General features: G+C 38.7%; 1 protein-coding gene across 1 annotated transcript in view; it reads right to left on the bottom strand.

Annotated features, from left to right (window-relative positions):
- Window positions 1–661: 661 nt before the first annotated feature.
- The window catches only part of bahd1 (bromo adjacent homology domain containing 1), a 51,698-nt gene continuing 34,378 nt past the window's right edge, over window positions 662–17,981 (bottom strand). The window contains exons 3-7 of the mRNA XM_047345141.1: window positions 9,484–9,878; window positions 7,963–8,122; window positions 7,793–7,872; window positions 7,001–7,092; window positions 662–6,805 (exon numbers count right to left, since the gene is read on the bottom strand). Coding sequence (XP_047201097.1) covers window positions 6,613–6,805; window positions 7,001–7,092; window positions 7,793–7,872; window positions 7,963–8,122; window positions 9,484–9,878 — 920 coding nt within the window. The 3' untranslated portion in view covers window positions 662–6,612. The remainder of the gene's footprint in view (window positions 6,806–7,000; window positions 7,093–7,792; window positions 7,873–7,962; window positions 8,123–9,483; window positions 9,879–17,981) is intronic.

Below are 17,981 nucleotides of genomic sequence, written 5' to 3'. Positions count from 1 at the left end.
CTTAAAGCTATTACCTATATTTCAACTGTTCAACCTCATTTTGTCGTTTACTATTTTTAGAGGTAGAATGGCACTTTTTTATTATTCTGTTGGTTTACGTTGCAAAAAAAAAACTGTTTTGTTTACCATTTTTAGTAGTTTTAATTCCTTTAAAATATGTTTTAACTGCACTGAAATCACTTGACTTTACAAAAAGTTTTAAAATGTGGAATATTACTGCTATTATTGCAATTTGATTTTACACAACTGTGTGAATGTGGCTGACAGAGGAAAAATGCACAGGATATAGATGAAGAAAATGTATATAATAAAAAAATAATATTTCAACCAAACTAACTGAATTAAAAAACTTTGCTTAATGTGCCGAATATTGCTATTTGACAAAGTACAAACCGGCATTACGATTAACTAATAATAATATTTTTCGCTTATTTTGATAAAGAGATAAATAAAACATGTTCCTCATGATTGTGTTTATCTGTGTAAAAATACATTTCAGCTGCTATTACATTTGATCATTAGATCCACATCTTTCAGAGGCAGTGGACAGTTGGGCTTCATGAATTTCCTGCCCGATTGAGCCACCATGTGGACAGCATTTGTTACTACAGCCTGGAGAGACTTCCTATTCCAACACCGGCACACAAAAAAGACAAGAAAGTTTGAAGTCATATATTATTTATTACAATATCTTATATCTAATGTTACAGAAGTCCATTTAAATTCATACAAATAATCTGTGTTGTGATTAATATTTCCAAGATATTTCCATGCAAAGAATACAAAGGAAGATTCACACTAGGACTAACATTCAGGTATTTCTACACCTGGGAATGAGTTAAATTCTTGTCTTTATTTGGTGCAAACATTTCTTTGATTCACGATCAGATCAGCATCTTTAAACAAACAGAAGGCATTTGGGAAACTACTCAGACAACACATCCTTCTCCTCAGTAAACTCTTGGAATAGGAACAGTTAATGGAAACAGGCACAGAGGGCCATGTAAGACAGAAAATATCTCATACTTCCATGTTACAGATGTTCAGAGTGAATCAAATGTGTCTTTATGATCTGTGAGACTGCTTCGTGTCATTTCGGTGTGTTGGCTTCAGAACCACTGGCTTCAGACACCATCTGTGTTAAGCTTTTAAATTCCTTTTAATAATGGAAGTAATAAGCTGTAAAAACAGAGTTTTTGCAGCAACTGAAAGATGAAATATGGATTCTGCCGTATTTCCCCTTCAGATCGTTAGTATGGTAACAAACACTTAAAATGTTTGTTTCAGGTGTTTCACACGAGAAGGTTAATGTTAGAGACCACTTCAATGTTCAGTGTAAATATGTTCAGCTTCTGAGAAAAAACTAAACTGTACTCATTCAAAGAGAAGAAGCTAAGGGAGTTATCTGCTGCAGGTAAGCTACTGACCTTTCATCATCTCTCAACAGAACCCCGCTCAAAAATAATCTCAACAATACCTTTAAATTGGAGTCTGAATAACCGAATGAATAAAAATTAAGCTGTTAATTAGGGGAAGGTTCAGGGAAAAACATTGATCAATTGCAGTGAAACCATTTTTTCCCTTAGATTGTAGGAAATATATGACAACACTTTTAAAATCCACACAAATTAACAGCTTTCAAGAAAGTAGGTGCTTGCAAGCAGGGTGTAAATAAATTATTGGATGAACTTCACATTTATTTTCTTATTTGTTGGGATGCACCTGCATTACTGTCATGCATCCGGTTGATGCAGGATGGGATTTGTCTCATATACATGGACTGCACTGATTGTATGACCCTCATGTTTTTTACAAATACATTTGGACTGATTTGTTAGGGACTTAGATGCTGTACTGGGTCAGACCTTCAGGATGTACGCATACTGAAGGCAGAAGACGGGAGGTTTGTTAATGGAGAGATGGTAAGAGTGGTCAGCATTTTACCCTGAAACCCCGGACTTCTACAACTGACATGTAAGCGATTACGAGAAGAGCGAGAAGAGCAGATATGAGTGAGATCATTCACAACCATTGCTAGAAAGTGTCAGAAGATTCAGATGTATTCTGGCTCTGTTTCATAAGCTTCTCTGGACTCTGAAGTGGTAATGCCAGCCTTTTGGTATTTGCTGACTGCCTATTTATTAGATATAACCTGAAATACGTGCAACTCTATGACATCCCATAACCTTCTTCTGAGACTTGTTTCTATTCTAAATCATTTTTGTGCCATGAGCTATGGCCTCTACACCAGGCAGCATTTCTGAAAAGGTGCTTACTTTAGGTGCTTGAATGCAAATTGCATTCATTTTCGGAGATTTTTAAGAGTATCGAGGGGTGCTAAATTTAAATCTGCTCAGAAATGTCTCACAACTCTTTAAAGCTGACAAATCCAAGATGGCCACTGTAACCAGGCACACTGAATAAATGAGAAAAAAAAATGGATGTACTTTTATTGGCTTGCATGTGCGGGGAAATAACCCCTTAACTTTGCTATAATTCGTAAATGCCACAAACGTACACAATTTGATGTCAAGGTTAATTTGTTTTTCCTAATTTGACCCCATCTGCTAAAGTTTACTCATGTCTAGTGTTGGTTAAATGGCAACTATGATGTATTATGATCAGTCAATCTAGAAACATGTATGTCTTAATACTAATGAATTAACAGAATGAATACATTTAAGAAATGTTTGCATGGGACCTGCAAACTATGACATATTTGAGCCAAAACAGAGTTTAGGACACAGGTTTAGAACACTAATGTGCATAAGTATTCACACCCCATGGACCTTTCTACATATTGCCACATTACAACCGCAAACCTCAATGTATTTTAATGTATTATGTGAAATACAAACACAAAGTGGTGCATAATTGTGAAGTGGAAGGACAATGATACATGGGTTTCCATCATCCTGTCCACCCAGGTAACTAAGGAGAGAAACTGCTAAGCGGCCCATGATATCCCTGGAGGAGCCAGCATGGATTTCCATGGTTGAACATGGTGGTGGCAGCGTCATGCTAAGTGGAAGCTTTTGTTCTGCAGGGACAGTTAAGCTGGTCAAATTTGATGCAAAGATGGAACGAGATAAACACAAGATAATCCTGGAAGAAAACCTGATAGAGGCTGCTAAAGTCTTGAAGCTGAGGTGGAAGTTCACCTTACATCAGGATTACGACCCTAAACATACAACCAGAGCTATAATGGACTGGTTTAGATGTGTTGGAATGGCCTAGTCAAAGTCAAGGCCCAAACCCAATTGAACATCTGTTGCAAGACTTCAAAGGACTTGATGTTCACAAGCCCTATATAATATATGGAATAATAATGTATCAAAATGTCAAAGAAATTAAGGAGCTGTGAATACTTAAGCAAAGTACAGTATTTTTCATTTTGTTGATTATTGCTTTAGTAAAACTCTAAAATTTGACCTAGATATATTTTTAAATAAATGATGGTGCTACATTTGTACAGAACACTGAAATCTACTGTAAGCAATCAGCAAACAACACTTGCAGCTTTAATAACCCAGGTAAAGATGAACGCATGTTCCTAAATAAAAGGCTAGGAATAAGGCGGCAGGCTCAAGGGTAGAGGCAAATGATGAGGTTGGTGCAAAAATAATCAAGAGGCAACGCTTTTCATCTGAGAAGCCCACGTGCATCTTGGTCCCGCAGGTACATCCTCTAACTTTAGCATTTCAACACAAAACCTTAACTGCAACTCAAACACAGTAATGCTTTGGCAAATGACTCACCCAGATTTTACACAGTGCAACAAGAAAGAAGAGAGGATGAACCAGGAATGAAAACCGTATCATCTAAAACTCTACTTTTAAAATTTATGTCGAAAATAAATTAAGATTTTCGCCATACAGAAATAAATACAAATTTTTTCTCAAACATAGAAATATGTCTTTATCACAGATCGAAATGCTACACTGAATATATTAGTCACTAGAGCGTAGACACGCTTTAAGGAAGCAAAGTATTTGCCTTAAATGGCCGAATGATAATCACCTTCACACTGTGTGCACAGATTTCATTCTGGGGAGCAAATATTAATTAAAAATAACTCATATGGGACATGATGGCAGAACTTTCACAGTTCATCTTTTGTTGTATTTCTACTTTAAATTTATTGTTAAAATCTTACTTGCTGCACAAAATACAGGTTAGGCTACATCCACACTAACAGCCTCCTAATAAAGCCACATTTCTTACTCCTTTAGGTCATATTTATGGGCAATTTCTAGTTAGTAAAAAGAAAAACATGCAAAATCCAGCATTATTTGCAGGCTGGCTGAAAACCAGCTGGAATTGTTAAAAAACAACTTTCCAATCTGCTGACTAATGACGTTAATTAAAGCTGATGACCTTAATTGAACTTAAGATAAAACATGTAAGTTTTGGGGGAATTAATGCAGAATTCCCCCAAATTATTCAGATTTTGGAATCACTGCATTTTGAATCACTCCACACACAGAGAGGGCTGGTATGATTAAACACTTGTATTGCCTTAAAATGATGTTAATTTCAGAACCTCTAAGTTTTCATGATGAACCACAGCAGCACAAACGCCATCCATGCTAAGCACCCAAAGAGACAACACCCAGAGGTCAATGATGAGTCGACCGTAAAGAGAAAAGAGAATGTTTTGAAGCTGATGAATGAACTCTGAAGTGTGACAGGTAGTCTGTGCTTATGGAAACATTTTGACCCTCTGCATCCATTAATGTGCAGACTTTGTGCAGTTTAGATTGGAGCTGCACAATATTATAAAAACATGAAACTGCAATGATATTGTTAAATATCACAATATTGATGAAGATCAACCTTTATTTTGCTCTTAACTCTCTTCCTTTCACCATCTATCATCACAATGTCTCCTCCTGAGCTCTGTCATCTTCATCGCTACAAATCTATATCAGATGTGGACATAATAAAAAGCGAAAGCCCATCCAAGTGATCAAAAACATTATTGGAAAGCCAAGTTTTAATGCACAGCCCTTGGAATATTATAGCCTACCTGATGTTGCAGCCAAGTGGCCCTTTGCAACCGCAATATTGCACACAATGAGGTGGCATTGATGATTGTGATTTCATATAATGTGCAGCTGCATTTTAGCTAAATATTTTAGATAAATGATGCTAATATCTAAATAAATCTAATTTAAACCAGAAGGACTCGTAAAAATAAATACATTTATTAAATAAAAGTTATTTCAGTCTACATTATTACATTTTAAATACAGGGTTTAATAGAAACGTATTCTTTATTGTTTGGAGTTTAACATTTATTTCTTTTTTTTCTTTCATTCAGTCTCATCGTGTTTGACATCCTAAATACTCAGGCTTGTTGAACTGTAAATATATAAACAATAAGGGCTTTACGCTGGAGCTGGCACATCATACAAAAATGTCACACTTTCAATTGCTAATCTTTGCTTATATATTTTGTGGTATTCAAACGTTTATAGTAAAAAATAGCTAATAAAATAAAATAAGATAAAATAATAGGTTTTTGAGAGGAAAATTAGTCCATCCACCCATGGACGTCTGGGAGCTGGTGCCTCCAGTGGTCATTGAGTGAGAGGCGAAAACTTGTCTTTCAGATTTATTAAAAAATTAGTTGATCAGTGGACAAAAAAATAGTTGGTTTGCTGACACTTTTTTATATCGAGAGATTTATTATCGGGCTAATGCAAATGGCTTCAGTAAAAAGAGCTGGCAGGTTTGTCTGATGTACAGTTGTTATGGTGGTTAAATCATTGATTTTTTGTGCTGTTAATCTCTGTCGTGGCTTTCAAAAGTGTCTCTCATCAAGATTTTCTCAGTAAATTGATTTCAGGGGTCCTAACATATGCCTTAGTGCAGCCGGGAGATGCTAAAGCAGCAAAAAGCCTGACGTATTAAAAATGAAACTGTTCTTGTGGATGCATCCTGAGTTAAGAACATCTCTGCTTTGACGTCTGACTCCAGTAAGTGCATTCCTGGGTAGAAGACTTATAAATCTCCTAAAACATTTCAAGTTGGCTGTTAGCAGTTTCAAGCTCAATTATTAGCTTTTATTCAAACTACATGTTTAAGACAAGGCCCTACAACCAGTAAAATGTACTCTAAGACTCTATGTGCAGCGATGAGATATTTAGCATATTTAAATCAGAGGGAAATTAGAAGAGATGTGGTCAAATCATCAGCCACTTCTTACATCAACGACGATATACCATAGGTTTTCATTAGCTATGAGCAGATCATTGAAGCACTTTATGTATCTGATATCTGTCAGGCAGACAGCAGTGTCATTCACATAAAACATCAGCTGCAGATCTGTCAAATGTCACATTTCTAAGAGCTACAGTAGCGTTTTTTTTACAGCAGAGTAACTTCCATGTTCTTCTGACAGCTGCTACATCAACACAGGCCATTCACACTGCCACACAACTCTGATGCATCATGCCAGATGACTGCCGAACAAATGTATTGTGTTTAAACAAACAGTTCAAAGCTAATTAAATTCTTTGCATGAGGCTGCAAGTAGTGGATTAAAACCCATGGAGGATGACAGTAAGGTTAAACGATCTGCTCCTGTGCAGCAGAAAGTCTCACATACTACTGCAGGTTCTTCAGGAGGCGTCCGTAGCGGAAGTCGTAGACGTGTCGACAGAACAGCACCAGCTCTGGGTCGACATCATCGGGCACACAGTGGTGGGTGGGCATGGAGTTGCTAAGAACGGGGGGCACCACGAGGGAGACGGCGCTGTCGCGTACACTCTCCCTGTGGCGCTTTACCAAGGCACAAAATCTGCACACAACCAAAAGAGGAACAGATTTTTGTTTAACTGTGTGAAAACAGAAAAAAACTGCCTGTCTCTAAAGAAAAACAGCCATCAAGCTGGGATTTCATCAAGAGTGCTGCAGAAAATGTTACTGTGATTTGTAAGCAGCGGCATGTTTGAAAAACAGAAATATACTAAACACACAAAACTGTCTTTCTTACCGACAATACTGTGCCAACGTTAGGACATAGCATTTGTCTTCAATACAGGCCACACTGTTGACATCCTGGTGACGGGATGCAAAGATCTCATTCTGCAGAGAGACTCTCAATTAGAACCAAATAAATAATATCCGGTTAGTCCCTAACGAACTAACTTGTGAATTTTGTTATTGGATTTAAACCTAATTTAGCAGAAGCTAAACAGTATGCTATGTAATGATTCACTACATTGTGCTATGCTATGGTTTACTAAGCCAATTCTTGCTAAGGTTTTAATCAAGCCACACCTGATTGGTCAATATGTGTGTCGTCATCTCTGTCTGCACTAGCAGAGAGGTGAAGGGTCGGCAGTTGTACAATTGGCTGACTATTTGGCAACAGAGGTGGCCAGCGCTGCAACACTATAAGCAAGGTTGCTGTTGCAATTTCATGGGCTCTCTTGAATGTTGCTGCTAGGAATTGTCTTTAATGTCACTATAAATGTTGAAGCTTGTACGCTTTATGAAACACTGGATTCACACTGAAATGAGACTTTCTGTCTTCTGTCTTAGTCTCACTACATTTTAAATTAATAATCCTTTTGCATGTGTATTAACGTTTCTGTGAGCAATAAATTAATTCTAGCAATAAAAATTTTACAAGCTGTTTGAAAGAGCCGAGCCAAAAGAACCAGTTCTCTGAAGTTCCCATCACAACTAAATATCTGGTGTGTTACTACACAATCACACTTGGAAGCTGTGATGTATTATTTGCTAAAATTGTAAAAAGTAAGTAAGCATGGCAGCCTCTTACCTCACAATGCATGGTGGGGTTGCGCCCTCCCTGCGTGTGTTCTGGACGGTAATACCAAAACAAACTCATCATCAGCTCTCCTGAGGAAAAACGCAAGTCCACACAGTTAATTTCTCCTTTATCACAGCATCAGTTTAGCTTCCTTGATCTGTGTTTTGTGATCAGTGTACCTGACTCTGGCTCCTCCCACAGGGCAGACACCTTGGCCACGTAAGGCAGAGACTTCTTTCTGGGCCCAGACTTCAGCAGAACAGTGTCTCTGACGCGAATCACGTCCCTGTCCCTGCGGATTCCCTCAAAACACTTCCTCAGCACCGGAGTCTCCTCTCCCTGTAAACACAGGTAGCACAATATGCCCATAAACACCAACACTGAGGGGGTTTGGAGACGAAGCTGCCCAACCTGTAGGTGATCCATGACATTTGAGCCTCATTTATCACTCTGGCTAATCCCTAAAGCTAAAATGGAGCAGATGTGATGTCTTATCAACCCTTAAATGAACATTAGGTTAAACAACACCTGCTTTATTTAAAGCAACCATCATGGCTGACGTGATTGCAAATATTAAGATTTGACATTTCAAACACATCAAACTGTCTCCTTTAATTACCTTTAATAGATCTGGTCAAAATAATCTAATACCCCAGGCTGATGGTATCCGTGGGTCTTAAAAATAATGTTTTTAGGACCTTGCAATGGTCAGTTTGAGACGCCTATCTGTTATGACATGGTTAAAGTTCTGTCATTATTTACAAATCCAGGAAAACCTTCCTTGATTGGTAAACTATAAAATAACTGGTGATACAATGCTTTTAAAAACGTTTTAAAATTCCAGGCTTGTGTGTCATAAAAAAGGGACAAAGAAGAAACATTTCAGAACATTTTCAACATTTAATGTGACACACATCTGAAACTTCATCTGAAACTTAAAAAACAAAGAAATCTTTATAAAACGTAACAGAAAAACATGGTTGCACAAGTGTGCAGACCCTTGAACTAATACTTGATAATAAATTCATAATTGAATTAATACTTCTGACGTCCATAAGACCAGGATCAGAGAGGAGCGTAGCCTGTTTTCTTCAGAATGACCTTTAATCAGCCTAGAAAATATTTTCGTTCAGATAGATGTTTTCTCTTAGAAATAGGTAGAGGTAGAATTAGTGTTAAAATTTATGTTTACTCTGTGTGTCTTATAGTTAAATAAATCAGTAGGAAATATACCTTACAGAGTGACTACCAACAAATAAAGTACTTGACTGTATGTTATTTTCCTTGGCTAAAATAAATCATATCTTCGATAAATATAAAAAATATCCTTTTTGCTTCATTGAAATATGTGATCAGCAAAGAATGCCTCCATCAGACTAATTTATCAATAGATACAAGACGTGTTTTTGTCTGACTGGAAGAAAGTGGCACAGCCAGAGTCCCAACTTGAATGCAATTGAGAATCTTTGGAGGGAACTAAAGATTAGGGTGATAGCCATGAGGCTTTCCAACCATTAGGACTTAGAGCTCATGGGAAATGATGAATGGTCAAAAGCACCAGATTGTCAGCACAGGTTTCATTGATGTAATGTCAATCAAGGATTTTCCAAAAGGATATATATATAAATATTTATATATATATATATATATATATATGACTATGTGTATATATGACTTTCAGCATGACTTTCTCTACTTACAACAACAAAAACCTCCTTCTCGAAGGGCAGGCCCAGCGACCTCCAGCCGTTGGTAGATTTTTGCTGGCTGTTCTTCTGCTTGGGAACCGTATGCCCCCCAACAGAGACGGAGCCAAGTCTCTGGTTCTTGTCCCGGCTCAGAGGAGAGACGGCCAGGCCCCCGCGGGCTCCGGACCTCGAGCCGCTGGGCGGCTTGGCACTCTGTGGACACTCCTTTGCCACCTGCAGCGGGGGCTGGGGTTGGCTGGGGTCGGACAGGGGAGTCTGGACGTGGGGCACCGATTGGCCGGCTGGAGGCACAGTGGGAATGGGCCAGCCAGTCAGTACTCTGGGGCTGGGACAAGCAGGGATGGAGGATGGGCTGTGGCGATCACCGAGGCTTGAGGAGTATTCTTCTGTAAAAGGAGCAGATAAATTTTAAAGTGAAATGTGTTTACAGATTTCAACAGAGCAGTCACTATAATGAACTGCCTTTAATATGCATAATAAATACAGCGATCAGGTTAGAGCAGCATAAAAATAAACAAAGTACCCTGAACTGAGGTGATTTATAGCCTGCAACTTATTAGACTTACTCTAATATAACCACTGATTTTGATTGATTGATTATTATTTGATTGACTGGGCCAGATCCTATAGTGTGTAACAGAGACCACTCACTAGAAAGAACAAATTCATTTCTCAGATTTATTTTGAGACAATATAAGACTACTGAATGAGACTGATTGATGTATGACTAGTAATATTATTTCATGTTTCTTATTTTATTTTTCAAATCCATAAACTGAAACTATAAAAATAAACAAACTGCAGTTCTGGACCAGTTCTCTGAAGGGAACTAACTTTGTCCACTGCGTAATGATGTTTGTTTTGATTAATAATGTTTAATCCGTGTCTTTTTGTTTCAACAAGCTTTTAAATTTCAGACAAGTCTGATGTGCATTAGTGCAAGTCATGACTGTATAAACTTTGTCACTTTTTAAATTTCTCAACTTTAAAAAACGGAAAACTGCATTGATTTCACTAAGTTTGAAGCTTAAGTAAACATAATGTAAAAGGAAATATTTTATTAACTTTCAAGCAGTATAATGATCTGCTCTATTCCATTTAGCTCAGCGAAAAAAAAAGATGTTCTGTGTTTTTAAAAGTTAGATATGTCAAATCACTCATGTCAAACCCAAACGCTCTTATTTTGAACTTATTAGATGTTAAAGCTCCGTCTTTGTAACATACAGTGCCTTGTGAAAGTACTCGGCCCCCTTGAACTTTTCAACCTTTTGCCACATTTCACGCTTCCAACATAAAGATATAAAATTCAAATTTTTTGTGAAGAATCAACAACAAGTGGGACACAATCGTGAAGAAGAATGAAATTTATTGAATGTGTCGAACTTTTTTAACAAATAAAAAGCTGAAAAGTGGGGCGTGCAATATTATTTGGCTCCTTTACTTTCAGTGCAGCAAACTCACTCCAGAAGTTCAGTGAGGATCTCTGAATGATCCAATGTTGTCCCAAATGACTGATGATGATAAATAAAATCCACCTGTGTGTAATCAAGTCTCCGTATAAATGCACCTGCTCTGTGATAGTCTCAGGGTTCTGTTCAAAGCGCAGAGAGCATCATGAAGACCAAGGAACAGACCAGGCAGGTCCGAGATACTGTTGTGGAGAAGTTTAAAGCTGGATTTGGATACAAAAAGATTTCCCAAGCTTTAAACATCCCAAGGAGCACTGTGCAAGCAATTATATTGAAATGGAAGGAGTATCAGACCACTGCAAATCTACCAAGACCCGGCCGTCCCTCTAAACTTTCATCTAGAACAAGGAGAAGACTGATCAGAGATGCAGCCAAGAGGCCCATGATCACTCTGGATGAACTGCAGAGATCTACAGCTGATGTGGGAGAGTCTGTTCATAGGACAACAATCAGTCGTACGATGCACAAATCTGGCCTTTATGGAAGAGTGGCAAGAAGAAAGACATTTCTCAAAGATATCCATAAATGTCTCGTTTAAAGTTTGCCACAAGCCACCTGGGAGACACAGCAAACATGTGGAAGAAGGTGCTCTGGTCAGATGAGAACAAAATCAAACTGTTTGGCCACAATGCAGAACAATATGTTTGACGTAAAAGCAACACAGCTCAGCACCCTGAACACACCATCCCCACTGTCAAACATGGTGGTGGCAGCATCATGGTTTGGGACTGCTTTTCATCAGCAGGGACAGGGAAGATGGTCAAAATTGATGGGAAGATGGATGGGGCCAAATACAGGACCATTCTGGAAGAAAACCTGTTGGAGTCTGCAAGAGACCTGAGACTGAGACGGAGATTTATCTTCCAACAAGACAATGATCCAAAACATAAAGCCAAATCTACAATGGATTGGTTCACAAATAAACGTATCCAGGTGTTGGAATGGCCTAGTCAAAGTCCAGACCTGAATCCAATCGAGAATCTGTGGAAAGAGCTGAAGACTGCTGTTCATGAACGCTCTCCATCCAACCTCACTGAGCTCCAGCTGTTTTGCAAGGAAGAATGGGCAAGAATTTCAGTCTCTCGATGTGCAAAACTGATAGAGACAAACCCCAAGAGACTTGCAGCTGTAATTGCAGCTAAGGGTGGCGCTACAAAGTATTAACGCAAGGGGGCCGAATAATATTGCACGCCCAACTTTTCAGTTTTTTATTTGTTAAAAAAGTTTGACACGTCCAATAAATTTCATTTCACTTCACGATTGTGTCCCACTTGTTGTTGATTCTTCACAAAAAATTTGAATTTTATATCTTTATGTTTGAAGCCTGAAATGTGGCAAGAGGTTGAAAAGTTCAAGGGGGCCGAGTACTTTTGCAAGACACTGTAATACTGCAGAGAAAAGCTGATTGTTTTACATTAAAATTTTCCACCTTTGCACTGTGACCCTGTCTCATATGCATCCCGGTACGGAGGAATTAAAACCTTTTGGCATGTATGAGGAAAGCAAAAACTCATCAACCTCTGAAATAAGGATTTATTTATGCAAACCTCCAGAGGTTCCACAGAACTGACAGGAAAGTTAAACATACACAAGTAAAACCGAAACTGCAAACATCTCCAAGGAAAGGTAGAATAAGAGGCACATTCAGGCAGAAAGGTGACACCACAGTGTGGGTGGATCTCCAGCCATTTCCTCATCAGACTTGGCAGAATATGAAAAGTAAAGGTGTTACTAATGACATTAACAATGGCTCATTTTCTGTTTCTGTGTCCCAGGAAACCAAGTCAGTGAGACAGTAAGCCAACACCCCTAATACCATGGAAATCTGTTGCATTTAATTCAGGCATCATTAACTTTAATATTACTCACACCTTTTCTTTCCAGTGTTTAAATATCTCATGAGAACAGAGCTAAAGATTCCACTGAGATTAAAGTCGTCCCTGCGGTAGGCGACATCGCAAGCTTTCACAGACCGAGCCTGCTGCAGACCTCAGAAAGTGACAAACAACATGCGTGTTCATAGGAAATAAGCCTTCTTTTCTTCAGGTCATGTTCAGGTGCTCTAAAACACACAAGCATTCATGTACACATCCACTGCTGGTGTTTTCCTGTTCTGTCTCGAGTGCAGCTCTAACTGCTGATACTTGAGCTCATACAGTCGGCTCATTAGGTTTCCGCTGTGTTCAGTCTGCAGCCACAAACATTCAATCTGAAACAAAAGAGGTCCTGCCCTGTTTCTGATTTTTTTTCTCCTCAACTTCCCAATTGACTGACATTCTATAATGGGAAAAAAGAGAAGTCAGATAAGACAGCTATTCTTAGCACACTGTGCTGCTTTGGCTAAAGAGCCCAAACAGGAAATGCATTCAAAGTAACCTTGCAATTAAAAAATCCAACATTAAACGCAATATAGCCAGTGGAGAGTTGCCTTTGGAGTACATGAACCCCATCTGGAATAACTGTACAGCATTAAAGGGGAAAAAACCTGAAAATCTTGGAAATATACAACATAAATCACAATTGACCATTTGTAAAGTTTAATAAGGCAGATTTGTAATTTTAAAACACACCTTTTGACATAAAAACAGTCTTTAAGTCTCTTTAAAACACAAATGTCCCATCATGTTTGAATCCTGACATGATGTGTAACAGCATCTCAAGACTCTTGTTCTTGTAAACAGAAAACAGCGTGTTGACAAAAAACATTTTTTAAGAGGAATATGTCCAATGGAAGTGTGGCCACTCATAAAAACACAAAAGGATGGAGTGAGCTTTCTTACTTTCCCCAAAGATAATCTATGAAGCAAACATAGATGAGATTTGCAAACATAAAAAGGTGAAGACCACCATAACAACCTCTCTCTTGTCAAAAACACGTTATGCCCTAAGGTTACGATGAAACTCGATCTTTCATTTAAGGGGCGGAAAATCCCAAACCTTTGGGAAGACGACACTAAAGAGTTCATGCCACAACGAAAATGAAAAGGTCAAGTCAGCAGCCAGACCCTCAAGGTGACCGTGGGTCAGTTTTGAGCATAAAGCTTATTAGTTAAGAAAATGCTTTGTTTTATGGGGTCCCTTACTTTTCAAGGTCTGCCAGTAAAAAACGTCTGCTGATGTCTGTATATAATTTTATTAAATAAACCATCTCTCTTCAAACATTCCTCCTGCATGACTACCCACAATAACCAGATGGAGCAGCAACTCGTTTTTCCTCAGTGCCTGAGCCAAATGAATGACAGACTATACATAAATATTTTAACTTCCCTTTCAACCACCACCTATGCAGCATTAACTAAAAGCTGTGTTGTTAAGCAAAAACCATTTTCATATGGACTAGAGTTTGAGTGATGTGAAAAACAGCATCTTTGCTATAACGTTTTGACAGCGACACTGTTGTAGTGCAGTTATCAGCAAAACACAGACTGCTTATGTGGAGAGAAACGAGACAGCTTCCATTCACTGCCGATATGTTTTAGAAACCCACTGCAGGGCTTCCTGACAAAGGTGGACAGAGGTGCCAAAAATTATATTCAAGACGACTCGCAATCGTCAAAAATATTTTTACTCAAGCAGAAGCTAAAGGTGGTCATCCAAAAAATTACTCAAATACGACTAAAAACATGTTTGGTAAAGAGGATACTCAAGTCCTGAGTCTGATCCCGAGTAACTGATCAAAACATCTGATTTAATTTGTATAAAAGTATGTAATAAGACAGACTAAAATAAAAAGTTATGTGCAAATTCTAGTATTTCAAAGACTAATAATAAAATTAAGTAAAAACAGTAACTTCAATACAAAATAAGAAATTTAGGAGAAAGAAATGAGTTTTTTTACTACATAAAGCTATTGAAACCAATACTTACAGAAGGTAATCTGTATATGTTAGAACAGTGCAAAGTGCTTCCAGTGACAATATATACGTTGTACTGTATATTCACTTGAACTCCAAATGGCTCACTAAATAGAAAATAACATTTGAACAATGAAGCAGGTTTATAAACAAGAGGTCTCACTGTGTGTCTGTTTTTTTGGTTAATAACTTCTTCATGTTATTTTGTGCTGAAGTAACTATAGGTGAGTAGAGAAGCCAGACATTGTACTTAAATAGAAGTAGCAATACTACTAAAAGTAAAAAGAATGGTGCAGTAAAACTACTACAAATACATATTGTTCAAAAAGTTACTCCAGTAAATGTCACTAATTAATGTAACTAGTTACTACCCACCTCTGCATGCTGGTATAACCTGGTGGGAAATAGACCTGATTTCAAGGTCATTTAGACCTTCTTTAGGATTGATGTAATCAGTCAGTCAGTCATTTTCTACCGCTTATTCCATAGTGGGTCACGGGGGAGCTGGTGCCTATCTCCAGCAGTCTATGGGCGAGAGGCAGGGTACACCCTGGACAGGTCGCCAGTCCATCGCAGGGCAACACACAAACAACCACGCACAGACTCATTCATACACATAAGGGCAATTTAGAGAGACCAATTAACCTAACAGGCATGTCTTTGGACTGTGGGAGGAAGCCAGAGTACCCGGTGAGAACCCACGCATGCACGGGGAGAACATGCAAACTCCATGCAGAAAGACCCCCGGTCGGGAATCAAACCCAGGACCTTCTTGCTGCAAGGCAACAGTGCTACCAACTGCGCCACCGTGCAGCCCTAGGATTGATGGTACTGGATTGATGTAATTTCCAGATAAAACCCTGATTTAGACCTATAGGTTTCATATGTTTAGATCAAGCAAAACTACCTGATCTAAAAGTGGTCTAGCATAGACTTTTAATCAAAAATATTTAAGGTCCACAAAAATGTCTGGAAATTATGTAAAAATGCTGCAAAGCATAAACCGAAACTTTAAGAAAGCTTAGTATACAGGTCCTTCTCAAAATATTAGCATATTGTGATAAAGTTCATTATTTTCCATAATGTCATGATGAAAATTTAACATTCATATATTTTAGATTCATTGCACACTAACTGAAATATTTCAGGTCTTTTATTGTCTTAATACGGATGATTTTGGCATACAGCTCATGAAAACCAAAAATTCCTATCTCACAAAATTAGCATATTTCATCCGACCAATAAAAGAAAAGTGTTTTTAATACAAAAAACGTCAACCTTCAAATAATCATGTACAGTTATGCACTCAATACTTGGTCGGGAATCCTTTTGCAGAAATGACTGCTTCAATGCGGCGTGGCATGGAGGCAATCAGCCTGTGGCACTGCTGAGGTCTTATGGAGACCCAGGATGCTTCGATAGCGGCCTTTAGCTCATCCAGAGTGTTGGGTCTTGAGTCTCTCAACGTTCTCTTCACAATATCCCACAGATTCTCTATGGGGTTCAGGTCAGGAGAGTTGGCAGGCCAATTGAGCACAGTGATACCATGGTCAGTAAACCATTTACCAGTGGTTTTGGCACTGTGAGCAGGTGCCAGGTCGTGCTGAAAAAAGAAATCTTCATTTTCATAAAGCTTTTCAGCAGATGGAAGCATGAAGTGCTCCAAAATCTCCTGATAGCTAGCTGCATTGACCCTGCCCTTGATAAAACACAGTGGACCAACACCAGCAGCTGACACGGCACCCTAGACCATCACTGACTGTGGGTACTTGACACTGGACTTCTGGCATTTTGGCATTTCCTTCTCCCCAGTCTTCCTCCAGACTCTGGCACCTTGATTTCCGAATGACATGCAGAATTTGCTTTCATCCGAAAAAAGTACTTTGGACCACTGAGCAACAGTCCAGTGCTGCTTCTCTGTAGCCCAGGTCAGGCGCTTCTGCCGCTGTTTCTGGTTCAAAAGTGGCTTGACCTGGGGAATGCGGCACCTGTAGCCCATTTCCTGCACACGCCTGTGCACGGTGGCTCTGGATGTTTCTACTCCAGACTCAGTCCACTGCTTCCGCAGGTCCCCCAAGGTCTGGAATCGGCCCTTCTCCACAATCTTCCTCAGGGTCCGGTCACCTCTTCTCGTTGTGCAGCGTTTTCTGCCACACTTTTTCCTTCCCACAGACTTCCCACTGAGGTGCCTTGATACAGCACTCTGGGAACAACCTATTCGTTCAGAAATTTCTTTCTGTGTCTTACCCTCTTGCTTGAGGGTGTCAATAGTGGCCTTCTGAACAGCAGTCAGGTCGGCAGTCTTACCCATGATTGGGGTTTTGAGTGATGAACCAGGCTGGGAGTTTTAAAGGCCTCAGGAATCTTTTGCAGGTGTTTAGAGTTAACTTGTTGATTCAGATGATGAGGTTCATATCTCGTTTAGAGACCCTTTTAATGATATGCTAATTTTGTGAGATAGGAATTTTTGGTTTTCATGAGCTGTATGCCAAAATCATCCGTATTAAGACAATAAAAGACCTGAAATATTTCAGTTAGTGTGCAATGAATCTAAAATATATGAATGTTAAATTTTCATCACGACATTATGGAAAATAATTAACTTTAACACAATATGCTAATATTTTGAGAAGGACCTGTATATGAATGAATTTCATCCTTTATTCAGTTGTGATATTTCTTCAATGTGCAGAAAAAAAATCTTTTTTGTTTTGTTTTTTTGAGAGCCAAAAATTGAGAAGGCAGTGGTAAATTTGAAAAGATATTTACATATTTGCACAATACTATCAACTACACACATTTAATAACTACTAACAACACACATTTACATCTGAAGTGTTGTTAAACACTGAAGCTGTATAGGCTGCCCATGTCTTTCTCTACCTCATCAGAGACGAAGATCAACTCACTTTCAGAAATGTAAATTTGTCAGCATGAATTATCATTTCCAACCAGCTTGGGGTTAAGTCCCTTGCCCAGGAGCGCAATGATATGTAAGGAGGAAGCTGGAATCAAACCCACAACTTTCAGATTGCAAGACGACTACTCTACCCACTGAGTCACAGTCGCCCACTAAACAAGAGAAAAAATGTCCAAGGAAGTGCCCCAGGTCAATTTGCATGTTCTTCCATTTTATACCAAAACAGTTTCACACCCATGTATTTAC

The sequence above is a fragment of the Girardinichthys multiradiatus genome, chromosome 19 (genome assembly GCF_021462225.1).
Source record: "Girardinichthys multiradiatus isolate DD_20200921_A chromosome 19, DD_fGirMul_XY1, whole genome shotgun sequence".
Taxonomy (NCBI): Eukaryota; Metazoa; Chordata; class Actinopteri; order Cyprinodontiformes; family Goodeidae; genus Girardinichthys; species Girardinichthys multiradiatus.
This window is presented reverse-complemented; position numbering and strand designations above follow the sequence as displayed.